This window comes from Balaenoptera physalus, assembly GCF_965194825.1.
Source record: "Balaenoptera physalus genome assembly, chromosome: 4".
Taxonomy (NCBI): Eukaryota; Metazoa; Chordata; class Mammalia; order Artiodactyla; family Balaenopteridae; genus Balaenoptera; species Balaenoptera physalus.
In genome coordinates, this window is record NC_138891.1 from 114,116,693 (window position 1) to 114,134,864 (window position 18,172).

At 35.4% G+C, this 18,172-nt stretch overlaps 1 protein-coding gene across 1 annotated transcript in view; it reads left to right on the plus strand.

The window, feature by feature from the left end:
- ROBO1 (roundabout guidance receptor 1) overlaps positions 1-18,172 on the plus strand; it is a 913,964-nt gene that overhangs the window by 764,189 nt on the left and 131,603 nt on the right. The window contains exon 4 of the mRNA XM_082460666.1: positions 13,143-13,300. Coding sequence (XP_082316792.1) covers positions 13,143-13,300 — 158 coding nt within the window. The remainder of the gene's footprint in view (positions 1-13,142; positions 13,301-18,172) is intronic.

An 18,172-nucleotide genomic window follows, 5' to 3' on the forward strand; every position in this document is an offset into this window, starting at 1 on the left:
TTCCTGTTTTGAAAATAAATGTGAATTTCAGCTATGTAGATTTTTAATGAAATTGAGCTCTTTGAGACTGAATATACATGATTAAGGATAGGAACACCAAATTAACTTAGCATCAAGTTCCCTTTAAAAATCCTGAATTTTACAGTGTGAAAAAATGTTTATTTTTGTCCATAAAAATTTATAATATTGATTTTAGGCATCCAAGTTTTATGAGTATTTGAAATTATTATGTCAGCAACTGTGCCTTATTTTGTCAATTGAATTATTATAAATTTCAACGTAGAAGGTTATACACTATTAATAATCAGTTTTTGTATATCCTTCCAGTAGTTGATAAAGGATACATGATTAAAATTGATAACTAAAGTTGTCATTCTTTGTTTAGTTTTTATTGTAACTCTTAGTTAAAGAAGTGCTGATGATTAAGAGAGAACTTGTATTACATATATGCCAGGGAGCCTAGCAAATATTTAGAAAACAGACAAAAGTTTTATGATCATCAGAGATTTTATTGACTAGCTATAAACTACTTGGTTAAAAAAATAGTAACAACTTTTAGCACTTAGAAAATAAAAAGATTTTAAAATAGAAAAGCAGAAGTTACAGCTGCTCCTTGTGGAAAAACAAAAGCTTATACATTTGTTTAATTTACAAGAAATGTTGCTGTTCCAACTGGGGTCTGTTAAAGAAGAAAAGTAATCCCAAGCTTGCCAGCATTGCAGAGAAACTGAGAGGTTTCTTTGTATTTATTTGAGCTCCTTACAAGTAGCTAATGGTTTTATAGTTCTTTAAGTTGGTTGTAGGGTATTTTAAAGAACTGGTCAGCTAACCTGGTCCCAAGAACCATTTGTTCCTCATTATAAGCAGAGGTCTTAAAATCTCCAGAGAAGCATTTGGCCCTCTTCACCCATGAGACTAGGTTTTTGCTTATTTGATTCCCATTTTGACTACTGATCATTTAAAATTGTACTTTGATCTATTGGGTCGTAGATAATTTACTCAACCCAGTGAACATAATAATTACATTTGGTTTGAATTGTTTTACTTCATATTCTACAATTAAGCATATAAACCATGTTAGCATCAGCTTAAGTTTATGAAATTTAACCAAATTTTGTTCGAGGAAGATAATTCCTGTGTATTCATGAGGTTCTGTACATGCTTTAGGTGGTGGCTCCCATTGTAATAGAGGTGAGTTGCTAACTTCTTTAATGCTGGTGACTAGATTAGTGGGTGTGAGGGCTTAGCCATTTTAGAGCAAGTGGTCTTCAAACTAAAATACCTGTACACTTCAAAGGTGTTATGGGGTATGGTTGTTTTACATTTTCCAGATTCTCACTCTCCCTATAGATATCATTTCTAAAACTGAGGTACCTGAAAATGTCCTTACTTGTGGATTCCCCTTAGATTTTTATTTTTATAGAGCAATAATTATTTTTATTGCATTGTTTTATCACGTTCAATATTTGTTTCTTTTGCATCTGATACTTCCTTAGGAGGCACACATTTTATATTATGTAAAACGCTGAGGGTTATTGGTAAAGATAGCAACGGTTAATAAGAATTATAAAATGATTTGCTTTTCTACCAATTTAATCCCTAGTACCTTAAGGCAAGGCTTGTTAGCATGACTCCAGCTATCAGCAAAAAGAGGTCTTAAACTTTGTCTGCCAAAGAGCTGAGGGCTGAGTGAACTCTCCCAAGGGCTGTGTAGTTTGTTAGGAAAAGGCAGCTCACACAGCTACACAATTGCATGTTTGTTATATTCCTTGGAGATTGAAAGCTCTGTTAGGTACTTGGCATTATTATTCTGAAGCCCCGGACAGCCCTGTGATGATAGGGGAAGATACGAGGAATTAACAGATCTGAAATTTATTATGTTGGGGAATAGTAACAGTGATTTAGGGCAGATTGTCGTCAATTAAAGACTCCTTTGTTTAGTTGATATGTCTGTGTGTGTGTGCTATTTAGACTTCGTTTTTTCCTGTCACTTAAATATTCCTTTCATTTGGGGTTAGGGGGAGATGTTTATAATGGGCAATATTAATTATGCTGCACTAAGATACATTAGGGAGAATAGTTTGGTTGGGTTTTTTTTCGGTTTTGTTTTTGTTTATAAATCCAATAGCTATTTTCTCGGGCTCTTCCCGATTACTGGAGAGGTTTTAACGAGATCATTTTAAACTGTGAGGATTTTTCTCCCTTGAGACTGTTGCCATTAGACTCCCCATAAAATCTGAAAACTGCTTTTAGCCCTTCTCCTGTTTAGCTGCTGGCATGGAGCTTGAGAATGTAAAGAAACACCTGGAGCTCTGTTTTTGTTTTTTAACAACTACCTTTGTTTCCCAGTAAATATTTTAATTAGAAAACATTCTAGTCTTTCTCAGGCACTTCAAAAAATGCCTATGAAAACAAAGTATGAAAAATAGTTGTTTCAAATCCGTCCTACTGTGTCCAGTCACTCATTTGTACAACCCTGAATCCTTTTAGCGCCTGACTTCAGTTCCTCATCTGTACAACCTTGAATCCTTTTATTTAGCGCCTGACTTCAGTTCCTCATCTGTACAACCTTGAATCCTTTTAGCGCCTGACTTCAGGTCCTCATCTGTACAACCTTGAATTCTTTTATTTAGTGCCTGACTTCAGGTCCTCATTTGTACAACCTTGAATCCTTTTAGCGCCTGACTTCAGGTCCTCATCTGTACAACCCTGAATCCTTTTAGCGCCTGACTTCAGGTCCTCATCTGTACAACCTTGAATCCTTTCAGCGCCTGACTTCAGATCCTCATCTGTACAACCTTGAATCCTTTTAGCGCCTGACTTCAGGTCCTCATCTGTACAACCCTGAATCCTTTTAGCACCTGACTTCAGTTCCTCATCTGTACAACCTTGAATCCTTTTATTTAGCGCCTGACTTCAGGTCCTCATCTGTACAACCTTGAATCCTTTTAGCTCCTGACTTCAGATCCTCATCTGTACAACCTTGAATCCTTTTAGCGCCGGACTTTAGGTCTTCATCTGTACAACCTTGAATCCTTTTAGCGCCTGACTTCAGGTCCTCATCTGTACAACCCTGAATCCTTTTAGCGCCTGACTTCAGGTCCTCATCTGTACAACCCTGAATCCTTTTAGCGCCTGACTTCAGGTCCTCATCTGTACAACCTTGAATCCTATTATTTAGCGCCTGACTTCAGGTCCTCATCTGTACCACCCTGAATCCTTTTAGCGCCTGACTTCAGGTCCTCATTTGTACAACCTTGAATCCTTTTAGCTCCTGACTTCAGATCCTCATCTGTACAACCTTGAATCCTTTTAGCGCCGGACTTTAGGTCTTCATCTGTACAACCTTGAATCCTTTTAGCGCCTGACTTCAGGTCCTCATCTGTACAACCTTGAATCCTTTTATTTAGCACCTGACTTCAGGTCCTCATCTGTACAACCCTGAATCCTTTTAGCGCCAGACTGCAGATCCTCATCTGTACAACCCTGAATCCTTTTAGCGCCTGACTTCAGGTCCTCATCTGTACAACCTTGAATCCTTTTAGCGCCTGACTTCAGGTCCCCATCTGTGCAACCCTGAACCCTTTTAGCGCTTGACTTCAGGTCCTCATTTGTACAACCCTGAATCCTTTTAGCGCCTGACTTCAGGTCCTCATCTGTACAACCTTGAATCCTTTTAGCGCCTGACTTCAGGTCCTCATCTGTACAACCCTGAATCTTTTTAGCACCTGACTTCAGGTCCTCATCTGTACAACCTTGAATCCTTTTATTTAGCGCCTGACTTCAGGTCCTCATCTGTACAACCCTGAATCCTTTTAGCACCTGACTTCAGGTCCTCATCTGTACAACCTTGAATCCTTTTAGCGCCTGACTTCAGGTCCTCATCTGTACAACCTTGAATCCTATTATTTAGCGCCTGACTCCAGGTCCTCATCTGTACCACCCTGAATCCTTTTAGCGCCTGACTTCAGGTCCTCATTTGTACAACCTTGAATCCTTTTAGCGCCTGAATTCAGGTCCTCACTTGCAGTTGGGGGTGGCAGTGGAAGTGGGGGAGGTTGCACTTAGATTGTATAAGTTTATGGTTTTAGAAGCTGTAGTAATACAGGCCTATTTTACGCATTATTTTAAAGGCAAGGAATGACGACTCCACATTTCAGTTCGAAATGACAGTGAGAGCTGGATGCATTTCGAAATGGCACAGAAGTGGAGTTCTCTTATACACTGCCAAGGAGACAGACTCAGGTCTGAGTATCTATCTATCTCCTAAAAAGCCAATAAAGTTTAGTGCTAAAAATGTAGGCTCTGGTATCCCACTGAATCCAGGTCCAAATTTGAATCCAGGGTTATCACTTAACTAGCTACATACAGTATAGCTATAGGAGCTGGGGAAATTTATGTACCCTCCCATATATCAGTTTACTGCTAGACCTGAATTCCCCTGCAGGGCAGCCCCAGTTGGAGGAGTCAACATTATCCCCTTGATCTATTTTGCATGTTAAACCTTTGTCTAAAGTTTCAGTTGAACGAGGCATTCTGTGACAAAAGAGAAAAGAAAGAAAGAAAGAAAGAAAGAAAGAAAGAAAGAAAAAACCCAAATAAGTGCCTTGAAAGCATAGATCAACTATATCTTGTTTATCTTATTAGCCACCACCTCCCAGTGCAATAGTACTTTTATTGAATGAATGAACAAATGAGTGAATCACAAATAAATCCTCAATAGTTTCATAATGCAGCATTTTCCCAGGGAATTTTACTATGCTTTAGAGATTTTGGAAACTTTTGACAAATGTGAATTTTCTGACTATTCTAATTATGGAATAACATTTATTATGCTATTGATTCTCTTATGCATAAATAGTAAATTAAGCTTAATTGATGGCAGTCCGGAAAAATGCCCTAATGTCTTGAGTTGTCTTATTCTCTGAACAAAATGACTAAGTGAGCTTTTATTAATTTGCTGCAAAGTATGGATAGCAAAACAATATTTCAGTTATTAGTAATCATATGTATATCATATACATCACACATATACAGACATATATAATCACATATTTGTATATATACCTATATAATCAAAATCGGTTAGTTTTGTGTCAGATTTTCAGTCAGTTAAAAATGATATGCATCAAACTAAATTAAACTTCGTCATCCTAATAATTATAATTAATCAAGAGATATGAGTTAGCAATTGAGATTTGGAGTATAGTATCATAAAGGTCTAAACAGGTAAATATGAGTCCTGTGTTAAATACTAAGGGGGAAGAATTTGAAACCATAGTATTTTTAATCAATAAAACAATTTTCATATTATTCTTCTCCTCCCAAATTATCAAATTTTACATATGTACACATAATTTGATAATATGGGTTTCTTATTTTTCTATTCTCCTCATGGGAGGATTTGTCTGTATATTATCTCTCTGTCCTCTTATCCCTTAAAAATGGCACGTTCAATTCTTCAAATCAGAAACCTGGGGTATCACTGTTGACATCTTTCTCTCTTTCAGCTTCAACCCCTCAAGAAATTGTTTTGATTTTTACCTCCAGTGTATACCTCTCCTTTCCCCTTTGTACCAAATCCAGTGTCATTATAATAGTATAAAAATAATCATCATTTTTCCCCTTAATTACTATGATAGCTTTCTAATTGGTCTCTCCACTTCGGTTCTTATTTCCCTCTTCGTTTCATTCACAGAGCCACTAAAATGAATATTTAAATAGGATAATTCCAGCTCTGCTTACAAACCGCAGAAGTGGCTTCTCATGGGAATTAAAATAAAAGCTGACCCTTTATCATGACTGCTGTGCGCAGGAGATCTGGCCCCTCCTTCCCCTGCCAATCTCATGGTGCACCAGTGTCAATCTGTCCCACTAACCAGAGTCTGAGTCTCTTCAAGTTTTTTTCTTCAACCTGGATTATTTCCTATGCCTGCAATGCACTTCCATAGGATAAGTTCTATTCATTTTTCAGGATTTAGTTGAACTGTTATTTAAATTATGTCCTTCATTAGTTTCTCACACAGCAATCCTATCCTTTCCTTCATGCCGTGTATCACGATTGTAGCTATGTATCTATGCATGTGTTTATTTGACTATTGTCTGTCTCCTTCCCATACCTTGCACACCATGAACGTAGGACTCGTGCTGATGTTAGCGCTATTTCAGATATAATACCCAGCATTCAGAAGGTGTATTGTAAATATTTATGTTCTGAATGCCTATTATGTCTTGGGCATTATTCTAGGCACTGGATACATAGAGTGACAAAAACAAACTTCTTGTTCTCATGGAGCTGACATTTGAATACAAAAAGCCAGACAATAAATAGATAAGTATATTCCTTTGATCAAGGAATATATATATATATATATATATATATATATATATATATATATATATATATATATTTCTATTTAGCAGGGCGCTAAATAGAAAGTTGGATTTTAGAAAAGAAAGAACACGTCTCTCTTGCCCTAATCAGGGTCCCATACCTCAGATAGTCTCATTCTATCTGTGTTTTTTTAACCCTGCCAGGCTACTCCTGAATGTGACTTTTGCTCTGGCACTTAGAAACCCTCATCAATGGCATTCTTTGTCCTCCTTTCCATTTGTACTGGCAGCTGAGAAATTTGGCAATTCCTCACATAGTGACTAATAGTAATACTTCTTTGCAGATGTAATGCACATATAAATGGCAAGTCCTGTACAAACACTAAATAATTAGTCTTCGTAATAACCCTAGCAAGATAGAGTGTAAAATTTTCTGTTCTGTATGGAAATAACTGAGCCATTGTGAATATACCTATTAAAATCACAGTGTAGTGGTGGGATACATGGGGTGATTCTAAAATCCCTGACTTCTGTTTTTTGACTCCTAAATAAACATTATCTACAAATAATGCTCTATCAAATGGTGTTTTCCAAAAGCTGCATTTTTCATTAAGAAATCCATTTAACTTATAGTTGAAAGTGTATAAAAATCAAACATCTAGTAAGCTACTGACATCTTTAAGCGAGAACATATGATTTTAGCAACCTGACTAACTTTGGGAGTTCATTTTTTATGATCTACCAGATTGCAAGTCTGCTGAATATTAACTATTTAAATGTTGATCCTTATTGAGGTACGCCTTTCTCTGGAATGCATCATAGGTTTTAACGTAAATCTAGCATGCCAAACTTCACCCCTTTGTCTTGATGACTTGGTGCTGGTGTAATACACTCTAGGGTACATCTTGTAGCACACATGATTCCTGAAGTGAAATAATGAAACCAGGAAACATTGACTGCAGAGATCTGTGAGGGCTTTTCCTAGGAAGTGTCACTATGCTGTCCATGTTTCTGCAGAATGGGAATGTGGTTTAAGCTTGGACCCAACCTGGAAGTAATTCTAATCACTAAAAGAGCAAGGATGGCTTGTCCCCATTGCTGCCGCCCAGTAGAACACAGAAGCATGCAACTGTGTTTAAGCCTGTTCCTCTATCATATGTTGTTTAAAACAAAACCCAATAAACAGCTATTAATTACTTTCATTTTGGTAATTTATCTTTCTATTTGCAGGGCTTTGTATTCAGTGCTAGTTAAGATTGAGTGATGTTTGGCATCCATCCATACTATATCACTTTTTCAGAATGTATAATTTTTTTTTTTAAAGTACTGCTTTCCTAGGGTAGAGCTTAGAAGGTTTGTGAATCTTCAAAAGCTGCAGTAGTTGAGAAAATAAGTGCTTTTACTGGCATATTTTCTTCTAGGATCTTAACCAAAGTATAATTTAAGGTTTCAAAATAAAGTTGCATGCTACAAAAAACACAAGTGGAAGATGACATAATTATTGAAGAGCATTCATAGATATTTTCAGTGTCAAATTTTAAAAAGTAAATATATACCCTTTAGGAAATGATCATGACTAAATCATAACTTTATACAGAATTGATGTGTGCATGCATCATTTAAAATATCAAATGCCTTAGCTTTAGAATATGATGCTATAAAATAGATAATACTTCATGAAAGATTATTTTATACGTTATCGTTTTAGTTTTTTTTTTTAATTGTCTAAAATATCTTTCTGGACATTCAACCCTTTTGTTGGAATGCTTTTAAACGTTTGGAATTATGATTTTATTTTAAGAAATGTTAAGGAGTTTTGAAAAACATTTGTACCCCAGATAACACTTTGTTCTTCCGGGTAATGCTGTGACCTTAAAAAGTAAGAATGCAAATAGTTACGCCTTTATGATATGCTTCCTTACCTGGCTCCTAAAGCATATATCTTAATACAAAATAACCTTCAATAAACCCTATTGTATTACCATTTCCTGACAAGGTGAAGATTAATGTTGTTTCTTGACCTACCTCACCACTGACGTAAACTGCGCTGCAAGAGAAATACAAATGTTATAGCACGGGTGCCAAGCACCCAAGTATGTGCTCAGTACAGATGTGTTAAATGAAAGAATAATAGTTATTTTAAAATGAAATACAATTTACTTATGTTAAGTAGACATTTAGATAAAGGACTAAAAGTATCAAAGAAGTGAGTAATACAGGCTCTGCTAGTTAAAGACAATAGAAATGATTAGTGACTTTGAAAGCAATTGAAGTGGTACGTTGTTACCGAGGCAGGCTGTCTCTGAGAACCCTTAAAGTTGTCGTCTTTGGGAATACACTCCCTCATTTACTTTCTCCTCACATATGCCCCATTTTTAAGGGTTTCATTCATTTTTTTCCCTTCCCCTGTCAGCTGCTTGCTACTATTTGCTGCGAGGTTTCATTGATAAAGTAGTCTCTTTAAGTAGAAAAATAAATTCCCAGGACTGCATAGTCTCTTCCTCTGTTTTTCCCAAGATACCCATTAAAATTCTAATTAAAATGCCCGTACTTAATGAAGATGCTTATTATTGTGCAGCTTTTTCAGTCATTTTGTTGTTGAAATAGAAGAATCATTATAAAAGGACGACATATGTAATCTGAATGATGATTTCTAATTCTCAGTATGCCAGTGAAAATCTGTAGTGGCCTCTTCCGAACGTGGAAATATCTGAGAAGATACAAGAATACACGATATATTCAAAGGTAGCCATTTGAGTGTGAAGAGGGAAGTTTCTCACTCAACTTCAGTTCTACTGGAAAGAGGCTGAAGTATTAATTATATCATAATAGCTATATATTTGGAATTGTGCATACAGTGTTAAGATCAGATGGGTGGGCAAGTTGATCGAAAAGTGTCTTTGGTGGACTCTGCCCGTCTTTACAAATTCCGCATTCGTAAAATGAAACTAATAAAGTCACTTTTTCATAGCCTTGTTATGAGGATTAAATGAGTGGATACGTGGCATGGTTCCTTACATAGTATATGTTCAATAAACGTCAGCCATTGCTAACATTATTATTATATTGCTAACAATATCATTATTCTTATTTATGTGATGAGTTCCTCTCCTCCTGAGGAGCCTTAGATTATTAATTTCTAGAAGAAAAAGTTTGGGTCCCACATCTCCTAGGCCCCTGACTACACCAAGATTCTGTGATTCATGAAGCTAGAGTATTATAGTTCACATATGTTCACCACATGATTAGGGAACAAAATTAATTTTAGGAGCATTTGAGCCTCACCAAAATGGGGCAGTCATGAGACTGCAGTGCACTGATGTACAATCACTAGTAAGTCAAGCCTTCTGCAGGAAGGGAGTGGATTTTTTGGAAATACAAAAGATTAGGAAAATTGCATTTTACAGTATAATGGTGACATGGTAAAAAATTTTGAAAAGAGCACTGCCTTGGAAATCAGGATACTGATGTTTTCTTCTGGTCTCTTCCTGACAAATAACACAGGCTAGTGACAAAGCTGGGACTCAGTTGCCTCTATTTGTGGGATGGATTAGATGTTGTCAAAGACTCCTGCCCTTTCTATAATTTTATGTTTCATTCAGTTCTAAAATTTCCCACACTGCTTTTAAAGAGTGTGTTACAAATATTAAAATCTCCATAATATTTGAAAGTTTCCATTTAACGTATCTTTTCACTTTGTCCCCTGTCTTTTCAATATTACCCAAATAGGTTGCAAAGTCAGCACTGAATTTTAGAATCCTTTTCTGAAAGCAAGTTTACTTATTCTGAGAACTGTATTAAAATTCATGTATGGTTTTTCAGAAAGACAAATGATTATATGTTTTGTTTTAAAGGATAAACTTTAGTTGGCCATATTTTTAGACCAAAAACTTCCAGGAGATTCAGATTCAATGAAGCTTATGTTTTTCTTCTAATTGAACAGAATGAAAAAAAGTGAAAAGCAGTTGAGCCAGATTACATGCACCAACCTGTAAACATAAAACAATTACATAAATATGGAAGAAATATGATATTAGGATGAACTGTGGTTTAACAACCTTTCTAGGTGGTATCTACTTGGATATATTATATATGTTATCAAATTAATATTAAATCTTTTCAAAAGTTAGTTCCATATTTTAGAATTTCATACTATTCAAATCAAGAAACATTTGAGAATATACACTTTGATTAGTAGAGATGTTAGAGAAGAAAAAGAGAGTTTTTTTTAAAGGATCTGTGTTTGAGATTATTTATGGATACCATTGTTTTTTCTGCAAGATGCTGCCAGTCATTTGAATTCAATTTTTATTTTAATTTCTTAAATACACACATGAATTAAGAAAATTGGATAGTTTAACCAGAAGTTCATTTCATTTTATAATGTGACACATACTATTTTTTCCCCAAAAGGAAATGTTCAAGGCAAGTAAGAAAAAAAGTTGCTTTTATAGAAGAGAGAAGAAAATCTTAAATTCATAACTTTATGCAAGGTTGCTTGTCGCCATAAGCAATGCTAGAGTTCTGTGTTTCACAGCTGCAAAAATAATTACATGAGCATTATCTAAGCAACAATCTTTAATGGATTACATTTTGTTAGCTTTTCATTATATACTGTAAAAACGCAAATAACATAGTAAATGGAAAAAAAAACACCTTGATTTATCTGACTTAGACCTTTGATATTTTTGAAAGACATTTTATTATTCATTGGTTTATTTGAGATATCTCAATTTGTAAATAAGATATAGTGTTACCAAGTTGGTTTTAAGCTCACCAAGCAGAACAGTTGTGCAAATTATTTATTTTTATTTGAAAAGTATTTTACTTCTGCATGTTTCAAGGGTGTTAACAATTTTCAGAGGTGTTATCTTAGATTAATAATGTGATCTAGCAAAAGCACATACTGTTTGTTAAGGTCAGTTCATTTGCTTTTTCTATAAACCTTACATTTTATTTGTGGTGTACTCTTAATACCTAATAGTAGTGTAAGTTCATAAATAGTGGAAGTCTTCGTACTCTGTTCTTCTATAATGTGCTAACAGTAGCTGCAGTTTTCACTTCAGCAAGGCTTATCTTTGTGTCTGTGTATTTTATTAGTAAATAGTGTGTCTATGAAGTTAGACTTACAACAGTGTGGTGTGATCATATTTCCTTTGCTTTTTCCTTTTACTGTTCTTTCCAAAAATGAGGACAGACGTCTCCTCTTTGAAGCGGTATTTTCCAAGTGTTAATATTGTCATATTGTGCCCAAGTTGTCATAATATGTAGATTTAAAAATGGTTTTGTTGAGTGGATATTAAGGCTTACTCAGATGTATGCACACACTTAGCTGGCATAGAGGAATGAAAAGTGGAGAATTGTAAGAGAAAAGTATAGGATTTTGTAAGTCTCTAAGCTTATTTGGGGTTTTGAAACCAAAAATTTAAGGGTGACTTTTGAAATCGTAAGTTTTTTTTTCATTGTAGTACTTCATCCATGACAGTATTTTTAAATGCCATTGAAATGGAAAGACATTCATTCCAGTACAAAATTGTAGTATCAAATATTTAATTCAATAGATTTTTAAGGATAAATATTTATCACTTCAAATCTGTGCACTTAACATACCAATGAGCATATTAAGTATCAAATTAGATTACTAAAATTGTTCACCTTTTATTACACACTGGGGGAAAATGGGGTGGGAGAAAGGTAACTAACATTTTTAGACTTGTATTGAAGTGTGTATTTCCATGCCTGCTTTGTAAATATGGAAACAGAGGTATTAAGTAATGTGTTCGAGATTACCTGCCTCGTAAACAACAGAGCTGTGATTTAAGGCTAATTGATGCCAAATAATTCATGATTTCTTGGTGTTAACAAAATACTGAAGACAATTATACTGTATTAACTATTTTCGAAATACACGTTTGATTTATTTTCTACATTTTATTCCAATAATCGCAAAGTGAATAATACTGGTTCACAGTATGTTAGTATTATATTAGTATCCAGTTAGGATTATAGTAATGAATTGTTTCCTCCTCTAAAAAAATATATTTAATAATATAAATGGGGTTAATAATATCTCTTATTCTGAGCAGGTTTGAGAATTAAATGAAGTAATGTGTACTCCTCACCAAATCCACAAAACCCAAAAAGTACAGAACATACAAAGTGACATGGTTGGTAGCAATGCTGTCATCATTACTGGTGCCTTTTAACACTGTCCCTCACTCAGTGATAATGGAAAAACAGACAGTGTTTTGAATTTAGTCACTTTGCAAGTTTGTCTAAAGTTTTTGTAATGGACATATTTAAATTATAGTAACTATATACTGTTATACACGAGTTTGAAATATCTTTAAAATATCTCAAATTTGGAAGTACATTTATTTTTACTTTTAATATTTTTGCTTGTATGCATGTGTAATCCATTTAATAACAGAAAGCATCATCCCAACGTGTCATGTAAGTAAAAGGAGGGTTTGGTTATATTCATTAACACATGGATGAGAAACTGTAGGCTGTAGACAGAGAAGAAGTGCAAGTTAGAGATAAGCCAAATGCTAACTGTGAGGGCACTAGGCAGCAAAAAACACTTGCCCACTGGCCTGTGAAGAATATCAAATTATCCCTGTCGTGTGCTTAAGGCCAGATATCATTATTAAATTGCATATGTCTGTAAGTAGATATAGATTTTCCAAGATGTACTGAGATAGCTGTTAGTAGTCGTTTACTATAATAAATGTCTCCTTCGCTGAAGTTCAGAGATAAGGACTGTATATATCATCGTTGAGTGTAATGATTTAATCTTGTGCCTGCAGTACTACGGGATGACTTCAGACAAAACCCTTCCGATGTCATGGTGGCTGTGGGAGAGCCTGCAGTGATGGAATGCCAGCCTCCACGAGGCCATCCGGAGCCCACCATTTCGTGGAGGAAAGATGGCTCTCCGCTGGATGATAAAGATGAAAGAATAACTGTGAGTATTTAAGCCAGCGGTGGGGGACATTTAGAAATCCAACTGTGTATATCGTCACCAAAGAAAAAGAGAAAAAAGTAGGTGCTTTCAAATACAGGATTGCGTTAACTCCCATTTTCAATTCTTCTTTTAAAATAAATATATTTCAGTTCTCCCTGTGTTGACATAAAAATAAGTGAGGAAGATGCATGTTGTTTAGTTTGCTATTCAGTAAAAGAAAACTTTAATTTCTATGTCAGTGTCTTAGAGTTAACACTTTTGTGTATGACATAATTATTTGCATCACTCAGGGCATATCACATTTCTAGATGGTATAGTAAAAAATTATAAACAGAATTCAGAAATATAGTATATTTCCAGAAGGCTTCTTAAATCCCTTCAGAATTTTTATCTCTTTCTCCTTTTTAAATTGCTTTTCTGTTCTGTAGAGTTTGATATCATTTCTGAAAAATCAAATCTCATTCTGAATGATGGTTAATGATGGATTGATCTCATTCCAGAATAAAATAGTGTGACTAGATTACTGGATTTCAAATTTCTACTGTGATGTGAGTTAGAGAAGTATGCTGTCTGTAGTAAGTAATGATGCGTTTTCTTCTTGACAGCAGCGATTCCATGAGACTTCTTTGCTTTTTCTATCTTGTAAGACGTTAACTAAAGTACCTAAGTAAACCAACTCTCACTGATTATATGATTGTACAACATTCCCCTTTACTGTTTTCTTTGTTCTGCACGTACTGTCTATCTATTGTGAATTTATGAGCCAAGATTTAATGTTTCCCAGGAGAATGTGTGTGTAAGGCAAAGGTCACTGCTAAAGTTGTAGAAGAACAAAGTTATAACACAGACCACCTAATCCTAATAAATGCTTGCACTGTTTCTGAATAACCAGTTAGCAGATTAGCATGAAAATTAAATAGTGAGAAAAAAAAAAAAAAGAGAAGGTTGTGGTGGACAGGGATTTAGAGACCTTGAAAGAAAATCAAGCATTTTTCCTGCATTGATCTGAATTAGAATGAGTCTGTCAAATGATTTATTTAATTCTAGGAATTGGAGTGAGGAGGACCTCGCTGTACTTTTAGGAGATGCTGACAAGCCACATAGCAAAGTGAACTATATTTGGAAATATTGACTCGGGGAAATAGAGTCAAGGGAGCAGGGGAATAGAGATTCTAGGACCAAATGCTTCTCCTGTTAGTGATAACAGATTCCTTTTAGACTTATGCACAATTAAGATAATATTTTCCCCTTTAAAAACTACTTTAAGTCATTTGATGACCATTATCTGTAATTTACATTTTCCTACCCTAATAATTCAAACTCATTGAAACCATTATAATCCATCTCCTCCCTCATGTCTTTCCCGATTACCTATTTGTGTTTAATACAAATTAATGATAAAATTCTCAGCATTGGGGATGCAGCATTAAACAAAAATCAGTGAATGCCCTTCTGGAGTTTATATTCTGTGGTTAATTATACAGGTAAAACCAAAATAGATAGTATAACATATAGTATATTAGACTATAATAAGTCCTATAAAAAGTAATGAAGTGATAGACAGATTAATTAAGATTGGGGTAGAATTCCAATTTTAAATAGAAATGACCAGAAATGCTCCACATAAAGATGTGAAAAAATTAAGGGAAGGAACTAGATAGGTATCTGGATAAAGAGTGTTCGAACAAAATAGTAAGTTCAAAGACGCTAAGGCAGGGTGTACCTCTAATGTTCAAAAAGAAACAGGCAGAATGGTCAGCGTGGACGGAGCAGAGAGAGCAAGGGGAGATTTGTCGGAGAGAGCATCGGGGGTGACAACTCTCCAGACTGTATTCAGCCACGAGATAGAACAAAATCATGCCATCTGGAGCAACATGGATGGACCTAGAGACTGTCATACTGAGTGAAGTGAGTCAGACAGAGAAGGACAAATATCGTATGATACCGCTTATATGTGGAATCTAAAAGAATGGTACAAGTGAACTTATTTACAAAACAGAAATAGAGTCACAGATGTAGAAAACCATCTTATGGTTACCGGGGGGAAAGGTGGGGAGGGAGAAATTGGGAGATTGGGATTGACATATACATACTACTATATATGAAATAGATAACTCATAAGGACCTACTGTATAGCACAGGGAACACTACTCAATACTCTGTAATGACCTATATGGGAAAAGAGTCTAAAAAAGAGTGGATATATGTATATGTATAACTGATTCACTGTGCTGTACAGAAGAAACTAACACAACATTGTCAATCAACTGTACTCCAATAAAAATTTTAAAAAAAAACCCAAAAGTAGCCAGACTGTCTAGGACCTAGTAGACATTGTAAATAGTTTGGCTTTTCCTCGAAGCAAGGTGTATAGCAACAGAGTTTTCTCAGCAGAATCCTCCACTCTCTGCGGTACACAGTGAAGGGCGATAACGGCCGACGTGGAGAGCACAGTGGGAGCTTTTGCAGTAATCCAGGCAAAGGGGAAATGGTGGTTTGGACCACGCTCTTAGGAGGTAGTTGGAAGAGGAGAGGTTATATTCTGGATCTGCTGTGAAGCAATTGCCGACAGAATTTGCTAACAGATTGGATGTGGCTTGCGAGAAAAAGAGAAGGATTACCTTAATCTGTTGGTCTGAGCAAGTGAAAAGGTCGAGGTGCCATTGACGGAGATGCCATTAACTGTAGAAGGAGAAGATTTGGGATGGGAAGTATCAGGAACTCAGTTTCAGACACCGTAATTTTGAAATTCTTATTAGATATCCAAGTATAAATGTCAAATAGGCAGTTGGAAACATGAGTCAGAAATTCAGAGTTGAGGTTGAGGCTGGAGAAGAATTTGAGTTGTGGTAGACATAACAAGTACTCATTACCATACATTCCTCCCTTCCTTCTGGGCAGATGAAACACTTCCCAGCTTCCTTGCTACCGGGCAGACCCAGCCCAGTTTCGCTGGTTCAGCTTCATGAGCGATGAGTGAAAATTAAAGACGTTAAATACTAGTGGGTGAGCTTCCAGCGCTCTCTCTCTTTACCAGGTGGCAACCAAGGAGGACACATGTTCCAGGACACCCAAAGAGCCTGGGTCCCTGAGTTAGGTGTAGTAGAACTTTCCACCCCATACCTCTGTCTTCCCATGGTAGACATGTAGAATGAATGAGAAATTTTTGTTGTATTAAGTCATAGAGAATTTCCTAGCACAGACTAATGTAGCCTATCTTAATGAATATGGGAGTCATCAGCATGTACATATTATTTAAAAACAGGAGACTGAAATCAGCAAGGGAGTGATTATACATAGAAAGGAAGAGAGATCCAGTCTTTAGCTCTCCGGGGAAAAGAGGCAGAAGAGCAGTGGAGACTGAAAGGGAGCAGTCAGAAAGAAAGGAGGAAAACCAGAAAGGCAGCCAACTGAAGATAGTGCTTTAAGGAGGTGGCAGTGACTGAATCAGTTGCAACCAGTAGATCAATTAATGTAAGGATTGAGAATTGACCATTGGAATTGACAACTTGGTCAGTCATTAATGACCTTGACAAGAGCAGTTTCAGTGAGTGGGGTTAAAACTCACTGAACTGGTACAAGAGAAATTGGAAAGATTGAAATCAGACGCGTTAGAATTGTATAGACAATTCTTTCTATATTGTATCTAACACAACAGTTAAAAGATAAAGGTGTTGTGGTCTCACATTTTGAAAAGTCTTAGTTAATCTTAAAGATTTTGTTTTGTGTGTATGCATGTGTGTGTGTGCATTTTTTGTGATATTAATAGTTTGAAACTGCTGTGGTAAATTTGATTTTTTTAAAATTCTTGGAACTTCCTGTTATATCATATACTGAATTAGAAGAAATGTTATGGTTTATGCCCAAGTGCTTAATTTATTAGAGGATTTTCATTTACATTTTGCTGTCTAGAAGATGTTACGCTGTAAATAAAGGGCACCAATGCCCCCCACCCCATTAGTAGCTTATAGTCAATATAAGAACCAACTGCTCTCAGGATTCAAACAATTTAAAGTTGCAATAACCTATGACTATGAAACGATGCCAAGATGTTAATGTATAAATAATTTTAAAATCATTTAAATGCTGTCAAAATGATGATCCACGATAGTGTTCCATATGCCAGGAAGTTGTTACGTCTGAAACTTTTACTGTTTCTAAGACCATCTGTGTGTTTTGTGTAAATTATGACTGTTAAACTGATAAAACACTGGAGGTAAAACACATCTATACATGCAGGGAAATGAATAGATTAAAAATCAGCAGTTTGGATACAAAATTACTGCTCTTATTTAGATCATAATTGTTTTTGTTGGATTTCTTCCTTTAGGCAAAACTAAAATTGAGTAATTAAAACAAAAACTTAAAACAGAAACAGAATGCCTGATGTTATTTCTAATTTTTTTTCAAAAATTCAAAGTAAATTCTTAAGAGATGTTGGTTATTAGATATTTTATGTGATTCTTCTTTCCTGAGCTTTGTTTTTGAATGATTGTTTTCATTTCTATTGTTAAAGTACTTTGCCAAATGTGTTGAGTACAGAAAAACAAGAGATTAAAGCACATAATATCTTTATGAAAGACAAGTGAAGATTGCATGGTTATTGCTACAGTTTTGGTTATAGGAATTTCTAGAGTTCTTTAATGTGGTGGCTTTCTTTGTTGAAAATTTAAAGTACAACTCTCCCAGCTGTGAGAACAAAGCCACACCCTACAAAAAAGGAAAATATGTAATTGAATTGTAGCTGCACCTGTATTTTTTTGATGTTCTTAAGTCATTTCTTTTTACACTGACCCGTATTCTGAGCCAAATTTTAGATCTATGATGATTATAAAGCAGGAAAATATAAAAAGCATTTTCTTATTTTCCTAC